This window comes from Gopherus evgoodei, chromosome 4 (genome assembly GCF_007399415.2).
Source record: "Gopherus evgoodei ecotype Sinaloan lineage chromosome 4, rGopEvg1_v1.p, whole genome shotgun sequence".
In the NCBI taxonomy this organism is placed as follows: Eukaryota; Metazoa; Chordata; order Testudines; family Testudinidae; genus Gopherus; species Gopherus evgoodei.
This window is the reverse complement of record NC_044325.1, coordinates 127,763,881-127,784,566: the sequence shown is the minus strand read 5'-3', so window position 1 is coordinate 127,784,566 and position 20,686 is coordinate 127,763,881. Positions and strand designations below refer to the sequence as shown.

Here is a 20,686-nt window from a genome sequence, read left to right as displayed (position 1 = left end):
TTTTATTTGTTAATACAAGAATAGAAATTCTGCAATAAATACCATCTAATAAATAACATTTCCAAATAAATAAATATTAATATAGATAAACCAAGAAAAACACAACCCAACAGGGGGAATGTGGGGGTGGTAAGAAGGGTGGGGTGACAGGCCCTTAACCCTGATTCCACACCTGGAGCATGGGCAAGGGGCTGGGCAGCAGGGCCTATGCCAGGTAAAGAGCCCCCGCATCTGCCACCATGTAAACTTTAAGGAAATGCTCCATGTGTCATGGTATGAAAGGGTGGAGGGATATTGCCCCACACCTTCCTGGTTTAGCTCCCCTGCTTTCCTGGCCCTCATGGGTGTTTTGTCAGGAGATGGGGCCACAAGGTGCAGCAGCATTGCAATTGGAGGTCCGCTTTCAAACCCTGCCCCTAGTTTGGACCCCAACCTTTCCTGTTCCAAATCCCGCCCCTTCCTGGTTTGGATCTCCAGACTTTCCTGTTCCCCCCTTATCCTTCCTATTTCTAATCTGTCTTGCCCCACGATGCTGCAGTGTCATGGGGTGAGATTGCTCCATTCATAGGTGTGACTGGAGGGCTGGCACTGGTGGCATTGCTCACCTCAGCTCCTGCCCCCAGGCATGAGGGAAGTGATGCATGTAGGGCAGAATTAGAAGCACCCAAGGAGACATGGAGGCCAGGCTGCATGCCAGTGTCAGGGGCTCTGAACCTGAGGAAAGGCTGGGTGAGTTCAGGTCTCTGTGCATGAGAGGAGGGGTGGCGGATCGCAGCAGGGGAGGGGGACGCAGAGGAAGAATTGGATCAAACCAGAGGTACAGAGTATGACGAGCAAGAGACAAAGCCAGACAAGGCTTAGGGCTGCCCCTGGTAAATAGACAGTGCTGACTGCTGCCCAGAGCACATGGGGATGGGGTTTATTGTTGCTCTGGGTGAAATGGGATGGGCTTATTGCTGTCCAGATCTGGGGGTGGGGCTTAGTGCTGCTCTGGGCTGTATTGGGAGAATGAGGGTCATTTCCCTGTTTTGGAAAGCAAATAGGTCCCTTGCTGGAGAATAAGGGAAAAGTGGGGGCAGGAGGGCACAGAAAGGGAGGGAGGAGGATGGGGACATGCTGCATGGCATCACAGATGGGGAGGAGGCTGGAAACCATGGAAGGGAGAGAGATGGGTGAGGGGTAAAAGGTGGGAGGCACAGTGGAGCCTGGGTTTGGAGGTGCGGAAGATCTGGGAGGAGGTGGAAGTCAGAGGCCCCTTATCTTGAGGCACAGCATGATGAGTGGGGTGGGAGTGGGCAGATGCCCCGCACCTTGAGGCACAGCGTGGTGATGGGATGTGGGGGGGCAGGGGTCAGAAACCCCGCATCTCGAGGCGCAGCATGAGGGCAGCAGGCGGCACCTTCTTCTTGAGGCGGTTGAAGTCCTTGGCGGAGCGCCACAGCCAGGTCTGCAGCTCCTTGAGCAGCCAGAAGTCATCCATCTTCTTGAGGAAGTCATTGTGGGGGCTCGTGGAGCCTGGCCCCTGGGCCCAGGTGGGGTTGGCACTGCCCAGCGGGCTGGGCAGCGGGTAGCCCAGAGAGGACATGACGCTGGCAATGCTCACCACCAGGCCCTGCAGGCTGGTGCAGAAGTGGCCCAGGTTCTTGCGCAGCTCGGCCTTGGCCACCTGCCCATCCATGCTGCGCAGGTAGCACAGCAGGTGCGTGTAGGCCCGATAATTGGCTGCCAGCCGGGCATTGTCATTCAGGCTGCGCCACAACTCAAAGTCCACAGTGGCACTGGGCACCATCTCGGCCCTTGTCATCCGGGGAGGGTTGAAGTCTGGCTCATTGAAGGGTGGGCCAAGGTAATTCAGCTGCAGTGGGCGAGAGAGTGGAGAGAGGGCATTAGATTCACCCAGACAGAACTCAATGTGACCCTCGGACACTTCTGCCAGGGTCAGGCCTGATCCAAGGATGGCCAGAGACTCTGAGGGATCAGCATGTGGACACCTCAGCTGCCACTCGGCCCTCCTAAGTGGCCCCAAGGAGATGTCCATGGGAACAAGTCCCTCCTAGGAGAGCCTGGGGGTAAAGGGGAGGCACTGGAAAGGGCCAGTGATACTCAAGAGCCCTACAGCTCAGCCCTATCCACTGCTGGAAGGAGACCTTCAGTCATGGGGCACAGTGCAGCTGGGTGATGCTGGGAGTGACTGGGGGCATGTGTAGCCCTTAGCCCAGGCCCTGCAGCTTCGGGATGGAGTGCTGCCTGGGGGGAGCACACGGTGAGCAGGGTCTGAATCGGTTTCTCTCCCAGGGCCAAGGGCTCCCTAAACCCCTCAGCTGCTGGTGGCTTCAAGCCCAGGAGGGCATGGCTCCTTCTGGCATAACTGGTTGCCAAGTAGGTGCCTCTAGTGAGGAAGGGAATAGGGGGCCTGTCCCGGGCCAGGGGCAGGGGACGGGAGGCCGGGGTCTCAGTGGACTATGGCTCTGAAGTGAATTCCATGAGGATCACAGGCTTTGGCCTATGCACCAAAGAGCCCAGCGCCAGTCCATGCATCAAAGAGGATGTGGGGGGGATAAAGGCCTTTGGGATTAGAGCCCCTGAGCCCCATAGCCAGAGGGTATGGCCAACCAAGGCAGGGGCACAGAGCCAGGGAATCCCTGTCGGGGCAGGGGTGGGAACACTGGCACCAAAATGCCATGAGGCGGGGGAAGCACTTCTGGGCCTTGGGGGTAGTAAGTCTCAGGGACTGTGCCCCCTGGGAAGGGCTGCTTCTGCCCCATCATGAGCTGTGGAATTTCCTGTGCCCCCTGGCGCAGGCGAGGACACTTCAGAGCACGGCAGGCGGCTCTCAGGAATTCCTCCAGGGATGATGGAGGGAGGGAGGCCCTGTCTCGCAGGTGAGGCCCTAATGACGGGGCTAGGAAGCAGGCGGAACCAGCTGTCAGCCCCAGGGATGAGATAATTTACGGGCTGCTGAGTGGGGAAGTGGAGGTGAACCAAGGCCATCGGAGTGCGGTGTTGCTGGAGACGGGGGTCCAGGTGTGCCCCCCACAGACAGTGAAAGTGGGGGGGGCAAGGGGTGTGTTCTCCACCTAAGTCTATGCACAGGATGGAGGACAATGCAGGGCTGGGGAAACTAGTCAGCCCCAGAACCCTCCCTCATCGCATGCAGACACACACTGACCCCACCCCCATCATGCAGACACATGGTGACTCCACTTCCCCCATGAAGACACACACTGACTCCTCACAGAAATGCTGACCTCCTCGCCACACAGACATATGCTACCCCCTCACCCCATGCAGACACACACTGACCCCTCACAGAAATGCTGATGCTCTACCCAACAGACACATGCTGACCCCGCTCATCCCTCATAGACATACACTGACTCTCCTCGCCCCACACAGACACATGCTAACCCCCCACCCCATGCAGACACACGCTGACCCCCCCTTGCCCCTCACAGACACACACTGACCCTCCACCCCACGCAGACACACACTGACCTCCACAAACACATTCTCACGTACATTTCACACATCTGCACATTCTCATGCCCAGGTACTCCCACACTCCATACATACATGCAGTGACACACCCTCCCACATGCATGCCCATTATCTCACACACATACATAACACACCAATTTCCACACCCATGCACATCCTGCATACCTGCGTATTATCACCCCCACATCTGAACAGTGACACACGCATACCCACATTCACCCTCATACAGACACCCCACACACACACTGACACACATACACCCCCCCACACACTGACACACATGCACACCAACACATACCCACATGCACCCCCCCACACACAGTCACACGTGCAGCCCCGATGAGCGCACACACCCCACACACGCCCATTTTCACCCTCAACACATGTACTCATTCTCTCACACATGCTTGCTAACATGCCTCCACACATGCAAATTCCCATACCCATCCTCCAAACTGCTGCTCCCCTGCCTCCCCACACCCAGGGATTCCCCGTCCCCCAGGACGGCATGGGGAGCAGCCCCCGCAGCAGGGGAGCCCTAGCAGGCGTTCAGGGAGAATCAAGGAGGTCTGTCAATGCCGCAGGTGGGGCGGTGTGGGCACCTGAACAATCTGACAAGCTCAGGAGATGAATTAATTTCCTCAGTGTTGCCCGGAGGCGAATGGAGATGTCTCTCCCCATCCGTTGCGCAAGCCTAAGCGGAAGCTGGTGGGGGCGCAGGGACAAGGTGAGCACCCTAGAGTGGGGGAGGGTACGGGAGTAGAGGGGGAGACATACACAGAGGTGGGGGGGCAGACAGAGTGAGCTGGAGTGAAAGTAGAGAGACTGAAGAGCACTAACATGCACTGACATGTGAACATGGAAGCAGGGAGCATGCCTCAGTCACACATGTGACCAGAGGGAGAGAGGTGAAACAGAGACACAAGCCGGATTTCCCCCTGCTGAGTGCCCTCCAACCTACCCCATGATCCTAGAAGAAAGGAGAGGTCTAGCAAAGGCCAAGGACATCTCCAGGGTGCAGGCAGCTGACAAGAGATGTCATAGGGTCAGGTCCTACACTGTAGCTGCCAAGAACTCAGATAGCCCTAGACTTTAAGGCCAGAAGGGGCCACTGAGATCATCTAGTCCAGAGCTGAGCAAACTACGGCCACATCCAGCCCACAGGACCCTCCTACCCAGCCCCTGAGCTGCTGCCTAGGGAGGATAGTCCCCGGCCCCTCTCCTGCTGTTCCCCCTCCCCCACAGCCTCAGCTCACTGCCTTGCTGGTGCAATGCTCTGGGTGGCAGGGCTATGAGCTCCTGGGGCAGCACAGCTGCAGAGTCGGGGCCTGACCCAGTGCTCTGCAGCTGTGCTGTGGCATGGCTGGCTCCAGCCAGGCGGCGCAGCTGTAGTGCTGCCAGCCACTGGTGCTCCAGGCAGCGTGATAAGGGGGCAGGGAAGTTTGGGGGTGGTGGTCAGGGGGCGGGAGTGTGGATAGGGGTCAGGGCAGTCAGAGGACAGGGAACAGGGGGGTTGGATGGGGCAGAGTCCCGGGGGGGTGAGGAGTCAGGAATGAGAGGAGGGGTTGCATGGGGCGGTGGGGGGCAGTCAGGGGAAGGGGTTCCGGGTGTGGTCAGGGGACAAGGAATGGGGGCGTGGATGGGGCAGGGGGCCTGGGGGGGCTGTCAGGGAATGGGGGGGTTGGATAGAGTAGGAGTCCTGGGGGGGCATCAGGGGGCCAGAAGCAATGGGGGTCGGATAGGGGGCAGGAGCTGGGCCATGCCAGGCTGTTTGGGGAGGCACAGCCTCCCCTAACTGGCCCTCCATACAATTTTGGAAACCTGATGTGGCCCTCAGGCCAAAAAGTGTGCCTGCCCCTGATCTAGTCGGATTTCCTGCATAACCCAGGCCAGAGAGCCATCCCCAGGGATTCCTGCCTCCAGCCCAGAACTGCTGCACTAGAGCAGATCCTTTAGAAAGAGTCCCACTGTGAGAAGAAAGAATCCAGGGAGAGGAAGCTGCTCGCCAGGCCCTGTGGGAAGCTGCCCAAAGGACGGCACATTGCTTAGTCTGGCGACATACTGAACAATTGTATCAGTGTCCAAAATGGCCTTTTGTCCCAGAGATGCATATTTTCACCCCCAATGTTCATTTTTTCAAAATTTTCCAGTTTTCATCACTCTCCCCACCCCCCCGAACATTTGAGGTTGGATTTTTAAAGGTTTTCCTCTCTCACCTGCATTTTCCATGTCAAAATGGAAACACCATGAAAGGAGGAGGAGGGAATCGAACATTTTCCAACCCAAACGTTTTTGAGAAAAATGTGTGAAGAATTTGGAATAAAAAATAAAAGTGCTGCTGTGTGACAGTTACTGTGAAATCATCAATAGTATTCACGGAACCTCGGACAAGGTTGCGCCTCGTTCCCAGTTTGCGCTTTGCTGACTTCATCCATCGGATCTCATTCTGCCTTTGCTAGTTTAAAGAGCTCTCCCGCACCAGAATCATCTTCTCATCTTGGTACTTATTGACCAGGGTCAATCACCCCTTAACCTTCTCTTTAACAACCCCAGGTAGATAAATACCATCACACAGACTTTCCCAGAGTTCGCCTCATTCTTTTCGCTCTTTCCTGAACCCTGACCAGTTTTTCTGATATGGTTACCAGAACCAGACATGCTGTTCCTGTAATGGCCTCACTAATGCCATACACAGAGGTAACACCATTTCCCTCCTCCCACTGGACATTCCCCTGCTTGTGCATCCAAGGATCACATGAGCTATAGCATTGAACGGGGAGCTCATGTTTGTTTGGTTATCTACCATGACCCCCTAGTGCTTTTTCATTCCAAGATATGGTCCCTCCTCCAGTATGCATGGCCTACACCTAGGAACGAAGAATGTATGTTCTTGTATTTGGCTCTGTTAAAATGCACCTTGTTCACATGAGCCCAGTTTACCAAGCAATCCAGATCAGTCAGTCTAACTAACCTGCCCACATCAGTATTTACCACTGCCAATTTTGGTATTATGTGCTAACTTTACCACCAGTATAATTTTGTATATTTTTCCAGATCAATGATAAAAATATCAAACAGCTTTGGGCCAAGAGGGGATCCCTGCAGGGCCCCAATAGAAACACCCCTATTGGATGAGGATTCTCCAATTATAATTACTTTTCAGCTCTATCAGTTAGCCAGTTTCTAATCCATTTAATATGGTCTACGCTGATTTTGCACCATACTGTTTAATCAGATTATCCTGCGGGACTAAGTCAACTGCTTCACAGATATCAATGTATGTTACATCAGCATAGTTGTCTTTACTATCAAATTTGTGATTTCATCAAAAAACAGGATATCAGGTTTGTCTGACGAGCCCTATTTTCCAAAACACGGCTCCCTGGCATTCATCATGGTACCACACTTTAATTCTTTGTTGTATTCCATTTAAACCTTTCCATGATTTTGCCCGGGATCGGTGTCAGGGTAACTGGCCTATAGTTACCCAGGGCTCCTTATAACCCATTGGCACAAAACTCTAGAGAGAAGTGGAATCCACAGGCCAGGCTGGACAATATCCATGGGAAGTTTTGGCATTGGGCATTGCCAGGGAGACGAGGCTAGAAGGGCCCGTAAGTCTGATCCAATATGGGGGGATACAAGGCTAGATGGGCCCAAGGGTGTGATCTGGCCCAGCAGGAGGAGGGAGATACAGATTGGATGGGCTTGTGGGTCTGGTCTGGCAGAGCAGCGGGGAGAGGGATACCAGGCTGGATAGGCTCGTGGGTCTAATGCGGGCGGTGTCCCCTGTTGCCATGGTTGGGTGCCTGTTCTGTGCGTGGTGGAGCGTGGCCCAGCCGGGGCGTCTCCCAGGCGAGTTCTGACACACGGGCCTCACCTCACCCCATGGAGAGACAGCACAACAGAGTGTAAACAGTGGGAGACTCCCCCGGTGCCCGAGGACAGGGAGGGGGCATGATGCAGGGCATCCTGCCAGGGCTAGAGCCACGCAGCGGGAAGGGTGTGAGCTGGGAGATATGCATGACAGAGCAGGGGCAGGTGGGTGCAGACAGGGAGAGTGGGAGCCCCAGACCCCAGAAGGGGATGTTGGCGGGGTGGGAGGGCAGAGAACTGGGCCCAGAATAGAGAGGGGGCTGGGGATGAGACAGAGACCCCAATCAGGGAGAGGCAGAGGATTTGCAGCTCTTCCCTGCACTCCAAGAGCTGCTTCCTGACTCAGCCCCCAGACCACATCAGGATGATACAGAGCCAGATCCTATAACAGAACATGCCTCAGCCATTTATCCTCCCTGCTCTCTCGTGTGCGGGGGGTGGAAATTGAGTTACAACCCACCGTCCCCAGGTCTCCTGGGTGGGAGAATCACTTTTGGGAGCCTATCATTTACCAAGACCTCCCCAAGGAGGACAGAAAGGAATCAACCCCCACCCCTCTGGAGAGACATCTAAGTTGGGGGAGGGGAGGAGAGCGACTGCACAGGAGGCATGGGTGGGAGAAAGGGGCAGGAGAGGGGGAGAGCTAAGGACAGGCAGGGATGGGCGAGGAAAGGGGAGATGGGGTCACAGGGTTGTGCCCTGCTCCATAGCCCTCCCTGTACTCACATAGGTCCCGGCGAGTGTGCGCAGCTGGTGTTCCAGATACCTGGTGAGGTCGTAGGTCTTCTGGATGGACTGGCCGGCACCCACCTCGTCTGTGCTGTTCAGGGCGGGGATCGCAGGCAGGTTCCAGAGTGCGGCACACAGGAAGGCAAAGATCCCCCAAGAATCTCCTGCAGGGAACACAATGACCAGCTCAGGGGGCTGCAAGGGGCGCTTTGACACAGGCAAGGGCAGAGCCTACCTCTGTTGAGCCCTGTCCGCCCCAGCAGGGGGCGCTGGGACATTGGGTAGGAGGAGGCCTGTGACTGCCCAGCCCTGCCCTCCCCAGCAGGGGGCACTGTGACACCAGAGAGAGGGTGGCACTTCCTCTGCCCAGCAGGGTTATTGTGACATTGGGTAGGAGGAAGAACCTGTGGCTGCCTAGCCCTGCCCTCTCCAGCAGGGGATGCTGTGACATGAATTTGTCTCTGAAGCTGTCACCCCACTGCTCTGCCCCAGGGCTGTGTTCAGGCTGGGTCTGAATGTGCTCTGGCTGGTGGTTGAGAAGAGACAGGTGGGGTGCACTCTCTGGGGCCATCCAGGCCAGTTCCCCAGCCCAGGGAGACAGGATGTCTCACATTCTCCTCCACACTGCCCTGAATGGCCTCCAGCCCCAGCTGCTCAGCCAGGTATTTTTATGGGTGTCTCACACACCTGTTTCAAATGAGTGATAAAGCCTGTAGTGCACTCAGGAAAGAGCTGGGAGCAAGAGGCAGATGCTGTGGGTGTTGGGGAGTTGAGGCCTAACTGGTCTAACAGGCCTTCTAATGTGTGCCTGGCCACCTCTACTCCTCCTCGGTCCAGGGCTGAGTATCTCTTCTGGGTCCCAAACCCCAAGGGAAAGGAGGGTCAGAGGGTTCACAGCTGGAGGTAGAGGACTCTCTTACTGCTTCAGAATGCGTGATTTGGTTTGATGCTCAGCTAAACATGGGGCCAGAGCCCACTGGAGGCATGGAGTAGTGGGTGCTGCAGGGCCCATCAGGAGCTCAGCAGCTGTCAGGGATTCAGTGTGGTTGGAGCTCTTGGGGCTTTAGCGTGTAGGGAGCCGACAAGGTTTGTAGGCTTAGAGGTTCAAGAGCATGGTGGTTTCAGGCTCCAGAACCATGCAGTGTTCCAGTGTCTCACTGCAGCTCCGCTGGGATTGGCAGGAAGGAGATGTAAAGGGAGACATGCCTGCGTAGGCTGCTGGCTCTTGGCCATGGAGGGGACGTGCCCATTACTCGTGCTGGTGCGTGAATCCTGCTCAGGAAGGTGATTCTCACCTGCGATGAATCACCTATGAGACACAAAGCCCAGGCCCTGGCCACTTGCACGCTTCATTAAAGAGCATCTTGCAGCACTTTGCCTCAGTCAGGTGTTCACGCCATGCCCTGGACCAATCCCAACCTGGGCAATTCCATTCTGCCTCCCTATACCTCTTGCACTTCTTCTGGAGATGGCCTCTCCTAGACAGCATCACAGTTGAAAAACAGCTGATAAACAGCACCATGCCCCACTCTAGAGGAGGTTGCATCTTAGCACTGCATGAGTAATCCCTGTTTATACAGCTGCTGGGCCCCAACCCAGAGGTGGCTACATCTTGGCACCAGACAAGGGATCCTTGTATAAACAGCTGCTACATCCCCCCAGAGGCAGCTGCATCTCAGCTATTTTAACTAAGCCAGGACTAGCCAGCACTCCATGGACAATATGACTACTCTCAACGTCACAGCATCAGTGGGTATAGCACTTGGATCCTCCTACTGATGAAGCCCATGTGTGGGCCACTGAACTAATGGAGAATCCCCATTTGCTATCAGAAGTACAGAACCTATGACATACAGCTGAACACTTTCAGTTCAGCTCAGCAGATGGCAATAGTCTCTGTCATACACCCCAACGGAAATAAAGTCAAATGAATCAGAGATGACATCATGCTGTGACTTCATAGCATGAGATCTCTCCTTGCCCCAATGCCCCTGCAAAGCAATCAATAGGCTGACAGCTTGCTAATGAGTTATGGTAAGCTCCATGCTGACTGGCTGAGGTCTCTCTGATATCACAGCCTCTCACACGTTAACAAAAGAAACATCCCAGACATGTTGTAGAACAGCAACTGGAATTTAACTAATCGGAGGGGGTGAAGGGTGAGGGCAGGGAGAGCTGGGGGTGGCAGGCAGCAAGCAGGCTTCTTCCCTCCTGCCCTGCTGCCTCAACTCCCTTTCATCCCCTCTGCACCCTGCCAACAGTTTGAGGGCCGGAATGCACTCCTGCCAACTCTTAATCGAAAAAGTGTGTCACGCTCGCAGAGCTATTTTCCAGAGCTGGGGTTGGCAGAGCCCCGTGATTTCTAACCCAGTGTGGGGAGGGGCTAGACAGCAGGGCCAGGCCAAGAGCCAGATCAAGGAGTCACCTGCCAGAGGGTTCTGTTTCCACAACCCCCCTTCTTCTCTGGCCCACTTCTCCCTTCACCCTCTGCTCCCTGCATAATCCCTCTCCTGCCTCCTTCCCTGGTTTCCTCTCCCGCTTGCCCCCTCCCCTGTCCCCCATCACCCTCCTCCCCCCATCCTTCCCTCCCCCCCAACCCCCTGCAGTGAACCTTCTGGCAGCCCCTCCCTGCCTGTTTGGCAGGGCAGAGCGAGGCTGGAACATGGGCCCAGAGTGGAGCTGGCCTCAGTTCAGGGGAGGAAACAGGCAGCCCATTAAAGCGAGGTGTCACATGTTCCTTCACCTGGGTCACTTGGCCTGTGCAGTCGCTGTGCTTTCCCTTTAAGAGCCCAGTCTGCTTAGCTGCCTGGGAGGCACAGACCCAAAGGCTGCAGCCAGCAGCTTCCTCAGTGTTGTGCATGCGTGTACTGGGGGTTGGGGGACATGCGCTCCTACCTTGGTGCTGACCAGCTAGGGAACCGCCTGGAGAGCCAACCAAATGGCCCAGCTATCCTTACGTTGCCCCCCACCGCCCCAGACACTGTAAGAGACCAATGTGCCCATCTACTCTGCTATCCCTCAACCCCTTGCTGCACCCGATCACACCAGGGCTGGTCTAGCCCCCATCCCTCTCCATGCCATGCTGGATCAGAACAATAAGCCCCCTAGCCCAGTACCCAATGCCCATTCCTTGTTACACTAAATCAGACAATCCCCTTTCCTACCAAGCCCAGATCAGCCCAACCAGCCCACCCAGCATGATATTCCCTCTCTCCCTCCAGCCCAGCTACTACCTTGCAGACCAAAGGGTCCATCTAAGCTGGTATCTATCCTCACAGACACCAGGTTGGATCAGACCAATGGGCCCTTCTAGCCCAGTAAGTACCATTTCCCATCCTGCTGTGCTGGATCAGACCAATGGGCCCTAGACTGATATTCTGCCTCCCTCCATCTGTTTCTTACAGATGGTGCAAATCACCCAATGCACCTCACTGCACCGTCCTGTGCCATGGTGCCTAATTCTTTCCTGTTCCCCAGCTGGGGATCAGCTCAGGCCCAGAAGCCTGAGAGTGCAGAGCCCACCTATCTCCCCTCTCTGCAATCTCTCCCTATTCCCATGAGCCTATACTCCCTCTTCTAGGAGTGCAGAGAGCTCTCCACCTCAGGACCAAACTGCAGCAGTGAGTCCTGCAGGTGGAGGCTCAGTTAGGAACATTTGTCTGAGTGCTCCTTAATCATGGGTGAGAGTTCCATCCCAGCCCCTCGCTCACATCTCCCCACACCAGCCTGAGTCTCTCTCCTCTCCTGGCACATCTCCATGCTGGTGAGCAGGCCCTGTCTCTTCCCTATTCTGGCAGCCAAACACTTTTGGGCCTCCCCACAGACCCCATTGCATGGTGCCTGGCTCTTTTCTATGCTGATCAGGGCCTGTCAGTGCCTACAGGTAACTTCTTTGCAGCATGGAATTCTGGCTGCGAGAGCGTCCCCCCTGCACCTGCCCTGCAGCAGCTGAATTCGAGGAAAGGTCTGGAGGAAATATGCCTCAGATTGTCCCCGTGTCCTAATTAAACTGACATCACTGGCTGGTGTTAACACGTTCCCCAAACCTTGGAAGACCAGGTGCCCCCTTCAGGCAAATACAAGTAATAGCATCTGCCTTGTGGTTAAGGGCCCATATAATCTTACGCCTGAAAAATATGCTCCCCTCCAAACTCTTTCTGACATGCTCTGACCAGCAGTGAAAGAGTTAACAACGTTGACACTTAAAGTGGCATCTTGGGCATGTAAGTGAGTGCCCAGTGAAAGCAGCAGGGCAGTTCACACCTCAGCACCTTTCTCTGGGGCTCTCTGCAAACTCAGGCTGCGTCAGTTACACTTGGTTCATATTTACAAGGTTTTGTTCCCTGTCGGAACAGCTGGAGTCTTACTCTTTTTAAATGAAAGCTGGCACCCTTGGGAACAATTGGGAGGCCTGCCTATCTGCCCAGAGCCCCCTGTTATTCCAGTCCTTGGCTTTCTTCCCTCCCCCAGATCTGCTAATGCCTCTCAATCTGGATCAGCGGCCCCCTGTTGTCGCAGTTCTGGGCTCCCTCCACAGTTGTGCCAGTGCCCATCAATCCAGATGCATAGCCCCTCTGTTATCCCACTCTTAGGCTCCCCTCTCCACAGCTCAGCTCATGCCCCTTGATTCCAAACTAGTTTTTCAGCCCCCCACACTCAATACATTAGGAAACACTGTGTTAAGACTGGTCAAACCTCAGCATTTATGCATCCTCCTCCTCCTTTATATGTTGCTTCTATCTGTAATACTATGATGATAGCAGCACCTAGTGGCACGAACCAAGATCAGGCCCCCATTGTGCTGGGCACTGCACAGATACACAGCGAGTGACAGTCCCTGCCCCAAAGAACTGAGTCTTAAAAGACCAGACACACAAAAAAGGATCATTATCTTCATTTTCCTGGTAACTGAGAGGTGAAGAGCCTTGCCCATGCACCCACAGGAAGTCGGTAGTAGAGTGAGGAACTGAACTCACCTCTGGTGGGTTTCAGCCTATGAGTGCAATCACAAGCCCAACCTTCCTCCTTAAATCACAGAACCAAATCCAGTTTTTTCAGGCAGTCTGCTCTTCCCAGCCAGTGATATACCCTTCCTTCCTATTCCCTGATCCTCTTCTCTTAGCAACTTCTGCACAGAGGAACAGCTTTTCACACCATGCACACTTAGCCTGTGGAACTCACTGCTGCAAGATGTTACTGGAACTAAGAGCTCAGCAGGATTCATAAAAAGCTCGTGCATTTCTAGGGAGAATGAGAACATTCAATTAGAACAGCAATGATGTAAAATAGGCAAGAGCTTTGGGAAGGACCAAACCCCTCCTTCCGCAGGGCAAAGCCAACCCCCAGCTGATGGGAGCTAGAGACTACATGGATGGGCATGTTATCCTGTAACTCCCCACCCCAGGGTTTCCTGCAGCTCCCTTAAAAGCAGGTGGTATGGAGCACTGTCAAAGATGGGATACGAAGCTAGATGTGCCCCTGCTCTGATAACTGCTCTGTCTTTACCCATCTCGGCGGCACCCCAGGATTCCACACAAGATCCAGAGAGGGAGCTTTATTGTTAAGCCTTTCCAAGGACTCAGTGAAGCTAGAGAGGGCCCCATTATCCTACCCACCCCCAACAGCCAGGCTGCTGTGTCCCTCTCCTACTCCCAAGCAGGGGTCTCTTCTCTTTGCCATGGTAGTACTAAGAGTAAGAGGGTTCCTGCTCTGGGGTGATGCAGACCCCCTCACTGACACTGTTTTGTGAGTGGTTCAGCCTTGTCACTCTTGGTGAGGTCATCAGCTCCCAGGGATTTATTGCCCTCAACAACTCCAGCTGTTCTACTGCCTACTGTCTCTGGAGCAGGGCCCCTCCCTTGCTCCCCAGACTCCACATTTAACAACACCTTGCCTTTCAACAGCGCCGTCCAGACTGCAAGAGCCCCATGGGCAGGGGTGGAGGCTGTGAGAGGCTTCTTTAGAAAGGAATGTAGCTTCACAAATCTCATGAGTCAGCCAGTCAGGATCACTTATGCCCCCCTCTTACAAACAGGGAAACTGAGGCACACAGAGGGGAAGGGACTTGCCCCAGGTCACACAGTGGCAGAACTTGGAGAGAATCCAGGAGTCCTGCTGCCTAGTTTGGTGCCCTATCCTTTCTCTCCTTCTGCCTACGTAGTAACATCCTACAGTAGGTGGATTGCCTTCAATTGTCCTCTATCCTGAGTGGGACCTCATGGTCTTGACTCTGCCTTTATGTCTCTTTACCTTCTTATTTTAGAAAACTGGGGACTCACACTGAACACTGAGGGTCCATCTATACTGCATTTAAAAACACGGGGCAGCAAGTCTCAGAGCCCAGGTCTATAGACTTGGGCTTGCACTACAGTGCTAAAAAGTGCAATGTAGACATTGTAGCTCAGGCTCTGAAGCACAGGGAGGGGGGTGGACCTTAGAACCTGAGCTCTGTAAGGATGGCCCCTCAGCTTTGTTAGGATAAGACTGAGCTCCCATAAAGGTGGGGGCTCCTCATGGGAGGAAATGATTTACCATGCCCTTAAGGAACGTTGGAGACTGTTCAGGGAGAGAAGATAGATATTGTGCCATAGGGAGGTGAAGTCCTGGGAATTAGGGGGTAGAAGATGCTCTAGGACTGTAAGGACCCCAGCTCATGATGGAGTGAGCACTTTACCTGCAGTCAGATGGCAATAGTTTTCATTTGAGGACAGAGCCCTTTCTGGATTGTAAGAGAACGGCTTGGGCCCTCCAAGAGTCGAAACAATCTACATTGGTCAGCAGGTCATCTACCCTTCACACTGCTAGGGGAGTGTCTGTGGGTTGGGATGCAGACTCCTCCCTTGCAGTTGACTCAGGAGGCCTGAGAACAGAGGCAAGCAGATAAGGTTACTCCTTGGTCAGCTGCAATGCGATCTGGACAATAGTGCTGATGAGGCCACAAAAAGGCTCTTAGTAAAACATTGGCTTTGTCCAGTCTGCTCTTCCTTATGACTCTGGAGATCAGAGGAGGATCTAGACTGTTCTCAGTGGTAGCAGATGACAGAACAAGGAGCAATGGTCTCAAGTTGCATTGGGGGAGGTTTAGGTTGGATATTAGGAAAAACTTTTTCACTCGGAAGGTGGTGAAGCACTGGAATGGGTTACCTAGGAAGGTGGTGGAATCTCCTTCCTTAGAGGTTTTTAAGGTCAGGCTTGATTTAGTTGGGGATTAGGTCCTGCTTTGAGCAGGGGTTTGGACTAGATGACCTCCTGGGGTCCCTTTCAACCCTGATATTCTATGATGGGTCTCAGGTCGTTGCTCTTCTTGGAGAACAGAATATCCACTGGAGATCTGCGGAACCTCTATGGCTCCCTTCCTGAAAAGGGAATCCAGCTCTTCCAATGAGACTCTCTGGTGAGACGAGTGCCTGAAGAGGCAGGAAAGAGAGGGAGGTGGCCTGGTGCAGAACTGGGTGGAATATCTGTTGTAGATGATATCTAGTACCCAGAGAGTGGAAGTAATCATGCATCAGGCACTATGGAAGGAGGAGAGACAAGGTCAGGAGAGAAAGAGAATGAGGGACAAAGGACTGGTGATGTGATGTATGCAGCTCTTGACTGCACCATCAGAGTTGCTGTTTAGAGGCTGATGCTGGGGGCTGAGGATGTGTGGTGAGGAATCCTGCTCCAGTCCTGCTGAGGTTGTTGGCCAGAGCAGGTTTTGGAGGCAGGTGATATTACCTGTGAGACTGTGTCCCTTGGTGCTGTGAGGGAGCCTGTCTTTGGAAGAGGCCAGGGCCTTGTCAGGTCTGTCACTCAAGAGGTCCATGCCTTCAAAGGCAGGTCTTTAATTTTCCCTGGGGAGGCAGGTGTTACGCCATTGTACTTCAGCAAGGAGTACCTCCTGAGAACCATTCCTGTGGCCATTGTTCTTGCTTTGGTGTCTGAGATATCATGACCTCTCCAAGTGAAAAAGGAGCAACTATATGACCCTCGGGGTGAGTTTGCTCTTAGTTTGTTGTGTCAGATGATAGGTCTGGGGTCGACAATGAGGGTAATGGTGCCTGGTGTGGAGTAGGTATTGAGGCTGGTGCCTTCTGCCATAGTGCCAAGGCTACTGAGGCCTTAGTAGGCAGTGCCAAGTTTGTCACTTTAGAGTGAACTGCCCCCAGTGACACTGAGTGAGGGATCCGCACCATGCAGCAGGCTGAGAAGATTCCCATCTTGAGCCTGTGATTCAAGGCAGTGCTGAAGCTGAAGTGGTAATGTGTGCAGCACAGAGGCTGGTTTCGATACTCCAAGGGGTCCATCAAGGGTATCACAGGCTGCAGACACTGAAAAGCCAGAGGAGCCTCCAGTATCTCTGCTGTCTGTCATGGGGGATGAAGACATGACAGACTGTACCTAAAGTTACCCAATGGGTTTCACCATGGCATAAGAGGCACCAGATGTGGGTGTTTGTCTCCGGTATAATTGCTGGACAAGAGGCACGTCTCTTGAAGTTGTTGTGGGGCCTGACGTGGCCCCAGTGAGGGATAAGGGAAGGACTATCACCAATGGAATCACCTATACTACCCTAAATGCTATCTTTTACAAGGAAAGATCAAGCTAGAGTTAGAGAGCCTCTAGCCTGAGTTCCTTTAGCTCATTGCCTCAGTCCTTCGCCGCCATCACAGAGAAGGGTATATGCCTTTACATAGAGTAAATGACATCACTCTCACACGAGATATCGCATGCACCCTCCTGTAGACATGGCTTTTCTGGGCAGTTCCACAGCTGGACACCAAGGGCACTAGGCCCCACAAATAGGAAGCACAGAGGCCCTCAAAGACCTGCCCAAGGAGAAATTTAGGTTTGGTTATGTCTAGATTTATAAAGGAAGCGGGGCAGGGTTAGCTGGAAGTAGCTCACTAGTCCTGACCTAACCATGACTCTTTCCCCCTTATCTAGACAAATCCTTAGTGGTTTGCAGGTGGGCTTAGGTCCCTTAAACACATTCAGACGGCCTAATGCAGCAGCAGAATCTCTTACGACCCCAGAGATATCTTATCCTTTGGTGTGAGCTCTCAGCCTTGCTGCCATCCAGTTCCATAGGCTAACTGCATTGTTTAATAGAGTCATCACTCTGTAGTGATGCAGGGGTAGGAAATGACCTCTGGAAATGACTCCTCGGGCCCCGCTGCCCTCCCCTTGCTCTCCTGATCCCTAAGGACATGGGTTGGGCCCAGGGCTGTTGCAAGGATGTTTTGCGCCATAGGCGAAACTTCCACCTTGCACCCTCCCCTCACTCCGCCCTGAGGTGCCCCCCCACGGCAGCTCTCTGCACTCCGCCCTGAAGCACCCCCCCACCCCAGTTCACCCCTGCTCTGCGCATGAGCACGAGCACCAATCGGCTTAGGCGCTGCAAGCCTGGGAGGCGGGAGAAGTGAAGCAGCCACGATGTGCTCGGGGAGGAGGTGGGGCAGGGGTGAGCTGGGGCAGAGAGTTCCCCTGCGTGCCGCCCCCCCCTTACTTGCTGCAGGCGGCCCTCCCCGTACTCCCCTGCCCCAGCTCTTTCCGCCTAAATGTCGGCAGCGACTGGGGCGGCCGAAGATCCGGCTGCCGCGGTCGCTGCAGAAGAAAATGGTGCCCCCCAAATCCTAGTGCCCTAGGCGACCGCCTAGGTCGCCTAAATGGTTGCACCGGCCCTGGTTGGGCCTTGCTGTGTTCTTGTATCTACCCACTGGCTGCTACTGTAGTTGCTCCTGCTTCTCCTTCAGGGCAGTGACTCTAGCAGTGGAGCCCTCAGCAGCCTCCCTGCTGCTTTGAAGGATTCGTTCCCTCCTGCTCCCCTTTGGGCTGCTTCTTGCAAACATTGACAGTTTGTTCTGCTCCCCTCCTGGCCATTTGCTTTCACCAGGCCACTGCGGACAACACTATTCCTGCCAGCACATCAGACTCAATTACACAGCAGCGCAGTCAGTGAACCAGCGACTCCCTAACCTGACCCAGCTGGGTTGCTCAGAACTCAGTCCAGAGCAGCCTCTCTTCTCAACTGCTCCAAAATGAGAGACACAGAAACAATCCTTTATATGGTCTTGAGAAAGCATTTCTCCAAGGCCATTCCCGACGGGACGCCTGGATGGGTTATATTTGGGTACTCCGAGTCACCTACTATTAATGCTGTAGCAGACTTTATTGCCTTCCTAATCGCAACATCCCTGCATTCCTCATCTGTGGTGAGGAAGGCTCTAGGTTCTTTCATTAGCACCTTGCGAGGCTTTGCAGATATGTCAGTCTCAGCAAACCACCCTCGGCTACCCCAGCCCTGGGCTCCGCCTCTCCCCACAGCTTTGCCAGTGCCCCTCAACCCTGACCCACAGCCATCTGCTACCCCAGCCCTGGGTTCCCCCCTACCCCTAGCTCTGCCAGTGCATCTCAACCCTGACATGCAGCCTCCTGCTGTCCTAGTCCTGAGCTCCCCACTCCCAGCTCTGCTGGCTCCCCTCAACCCTGATACAGCCCTCTCTTTTCCTATAAACAATGTTCACTTTCATTAAAAGGCAAAGGCCCCTCTGCAGGATGTTCTTGGGGGCAAGGTGGGGGAAAACAGCCTTGGTTATGGAGCTGCCATTTTAGGCCACAGTCAGACAAAGGAAACAAGATCTGAGCAGAGGGAAGCACCAAAGCCCTTTCCCTGTGACCAACCACTATAGGTGGTGACCTCAAGTCCTGTTCTAAAGTGTGTGTGTGGTGGGGGAAGAGCTGTACAGAGGGGAATCTCTGGGGGGATATACACTGGGGCTGGGGGATCCCCACTACAGGGTTTCACTGGAGTAGGGAGAGGGATAGCTCAGTGGTTTGAGCATTGGCCTGCTAAACCCAGTGTTGTGAGCTCAGTCCTTGAGGGGGGCCATTTAGGGATCTGGCACTAAAATCTGTCTGGGGATTGGTCCTGCTCTGAGCAGGTGGTTGGACTAGATGACCTCCTGAGGTCCCTTCCAACCCTGATTATTCTATGACGGTGACACTGGTCAGCTCCAGAAAGAGAAGGCTCTGGGGAATACTGGCTGGAGGGTGGAGGCAGAGCTCCCTTTGGCGCCTGCTCTCTGCATGTCAGCCCAGGGTAGGGCTGACTGTGCGGGATGTGGATGGTAGAGGGGGTGATGGATGGGGGAGGCCAGGACCTGGCTGGGCTCATGAATGGATTGATCCCGACAGATGTTTACAGAGGCAGAGAGAGAGCAGCCCAGTTCGAGGTGATTAGGGAGCCACAGACTAAACAGACCTCACTAATGTGACAGACCCGGAGGGTGGGGGGGAGAATCTCCTGCAATGCCCTTGAACCTGATCCTATAGTGTGCAGGGAGGGAGGGTCTCTCTGGGGCATGGTGGGGGGTCTCATGAGGGGAACAGTGTGGGGGAAGGGGATCTCTCTGGGTCAAGGTCCAACAGAGGGAATAATGTGTGGGGAGGTGGCAGGCTCTGGGGCAGGGTTGGGGTTCCTATGAGGGGAGCAGTGTGTGAGGAGGTGGGGTCTCTCTGAGGCAGGTTGTGGGGATGGTGGAGGGCCTTGGCAGGGAAGACAGGTGTCAGTAGGGTCAGGCAAATTCTATGCATCCCAAACCCTGGCCTCAGCCCCCTGCTACTCCCTTCAAGGGGAGGCATCCAGGCCAGGCTGAGATGAGCCCCAGCGGAGTGTGATGGGCTGGGGTGACACATGAAATGCTCACAGGAGTCTGAGATGGGTAGGAGGCAGGGAAAGGTCCCTTGGTAAGCAATGTGGACATCATGTGAAGACCTCTCAGCTAGTATACCAATGCTAGCAGGGGTAAGAAGTGGTACTTGATAGTCAGGGGCCAGGCCTGACTTGGAGAGGGGCCAGAAGTCATACTGGGTGTGACATGGAGAGCCCCAGCTCAGAGAGGGGTCTGAGTCATATTGGGAATGATGAGGGAGCCCAACTTGGGAGGGAGGCGTCATGCTGAGGCACAAGGAGAGACCCTGACTTGGGGGAAGAGCTGTGAGTTGTATTGGGAGGTAGGAGGGAACTCCAACATGGAGAGAACCCAGGAGGAATAGTGAGAAGTAAAGGGGGAGAGTCCAACTCAAGGCAGGTCTGGGAGCTATACCAGACTGCTAGGGGTGGGGAATCCCTTATTCAGGGATGGCCAGAGAGCCCTGTCAGGGAATGAGGGGAATCCTGACTTGGAGAGGGTTTGGGAGGCTTACCAGGGTGTGAGGGGGGAGACCCCAACTCAGGGATGGGCTGAGAGCTATCCTAGAGATGAGGGGGGACCCCAACTTGGGGAGGGACTAGGAGATGTCCTGAAGTCAAAGGGGGCACCCAGACTCAGGAAGAGGCTGGGAGCCACTCCAGAAGTGAGGGGGGACCCCTACTTGAAAAGGAGTTAAGAGCTGTCCCCAGGAGTTATGGGGGGAGACCCCAACTTGGGATGGAGCTGAGAGCTGTTCTGGGTGAGGGGGGAGACCCTAATATAGGGAGGGGCCGGGAGTGGCCCACAATGACCTTTGCAGAGGCCTGCAGGAAACCGCAGGCTGGGTTCCCGTCATCTTCCCTGACGTCAGGGGCAGGTTATGAAAGACAAACCAATTAGCCTGTTAT

General features: G+C 54.5%; 1 protein-coding gene across 1 annotated transcript in view; it reads right to left on the bottom strand.

Moving 5' to 3' along the window:
- Positions 1-698: 698 nt before the first annotated feature.
- Positions 699-20,686, bottom strand: part of CLCF1 (cardiotrophin like cytokine factor 1) — a 37,893-nt gene continuing 17,905 nt past the window's right edge. Inside the window, exons 2-3 of the mRNA XM_030562650.1 lie at positions 8,101-8,267; positions 699-1,855 (exon numbers count right to left, since the gene is read on the bottom strand). Coding sequence (XP_030418510.1) covers positions 1,352-1,855; positions 8,101-8,267 — 671 coding nt within the window. The 3' untranslated portion in view covers positions 699-1,351. The remainder of the gene's footprint in view (positions 1,856-8,100; positions 8,268-20,686) is intronic.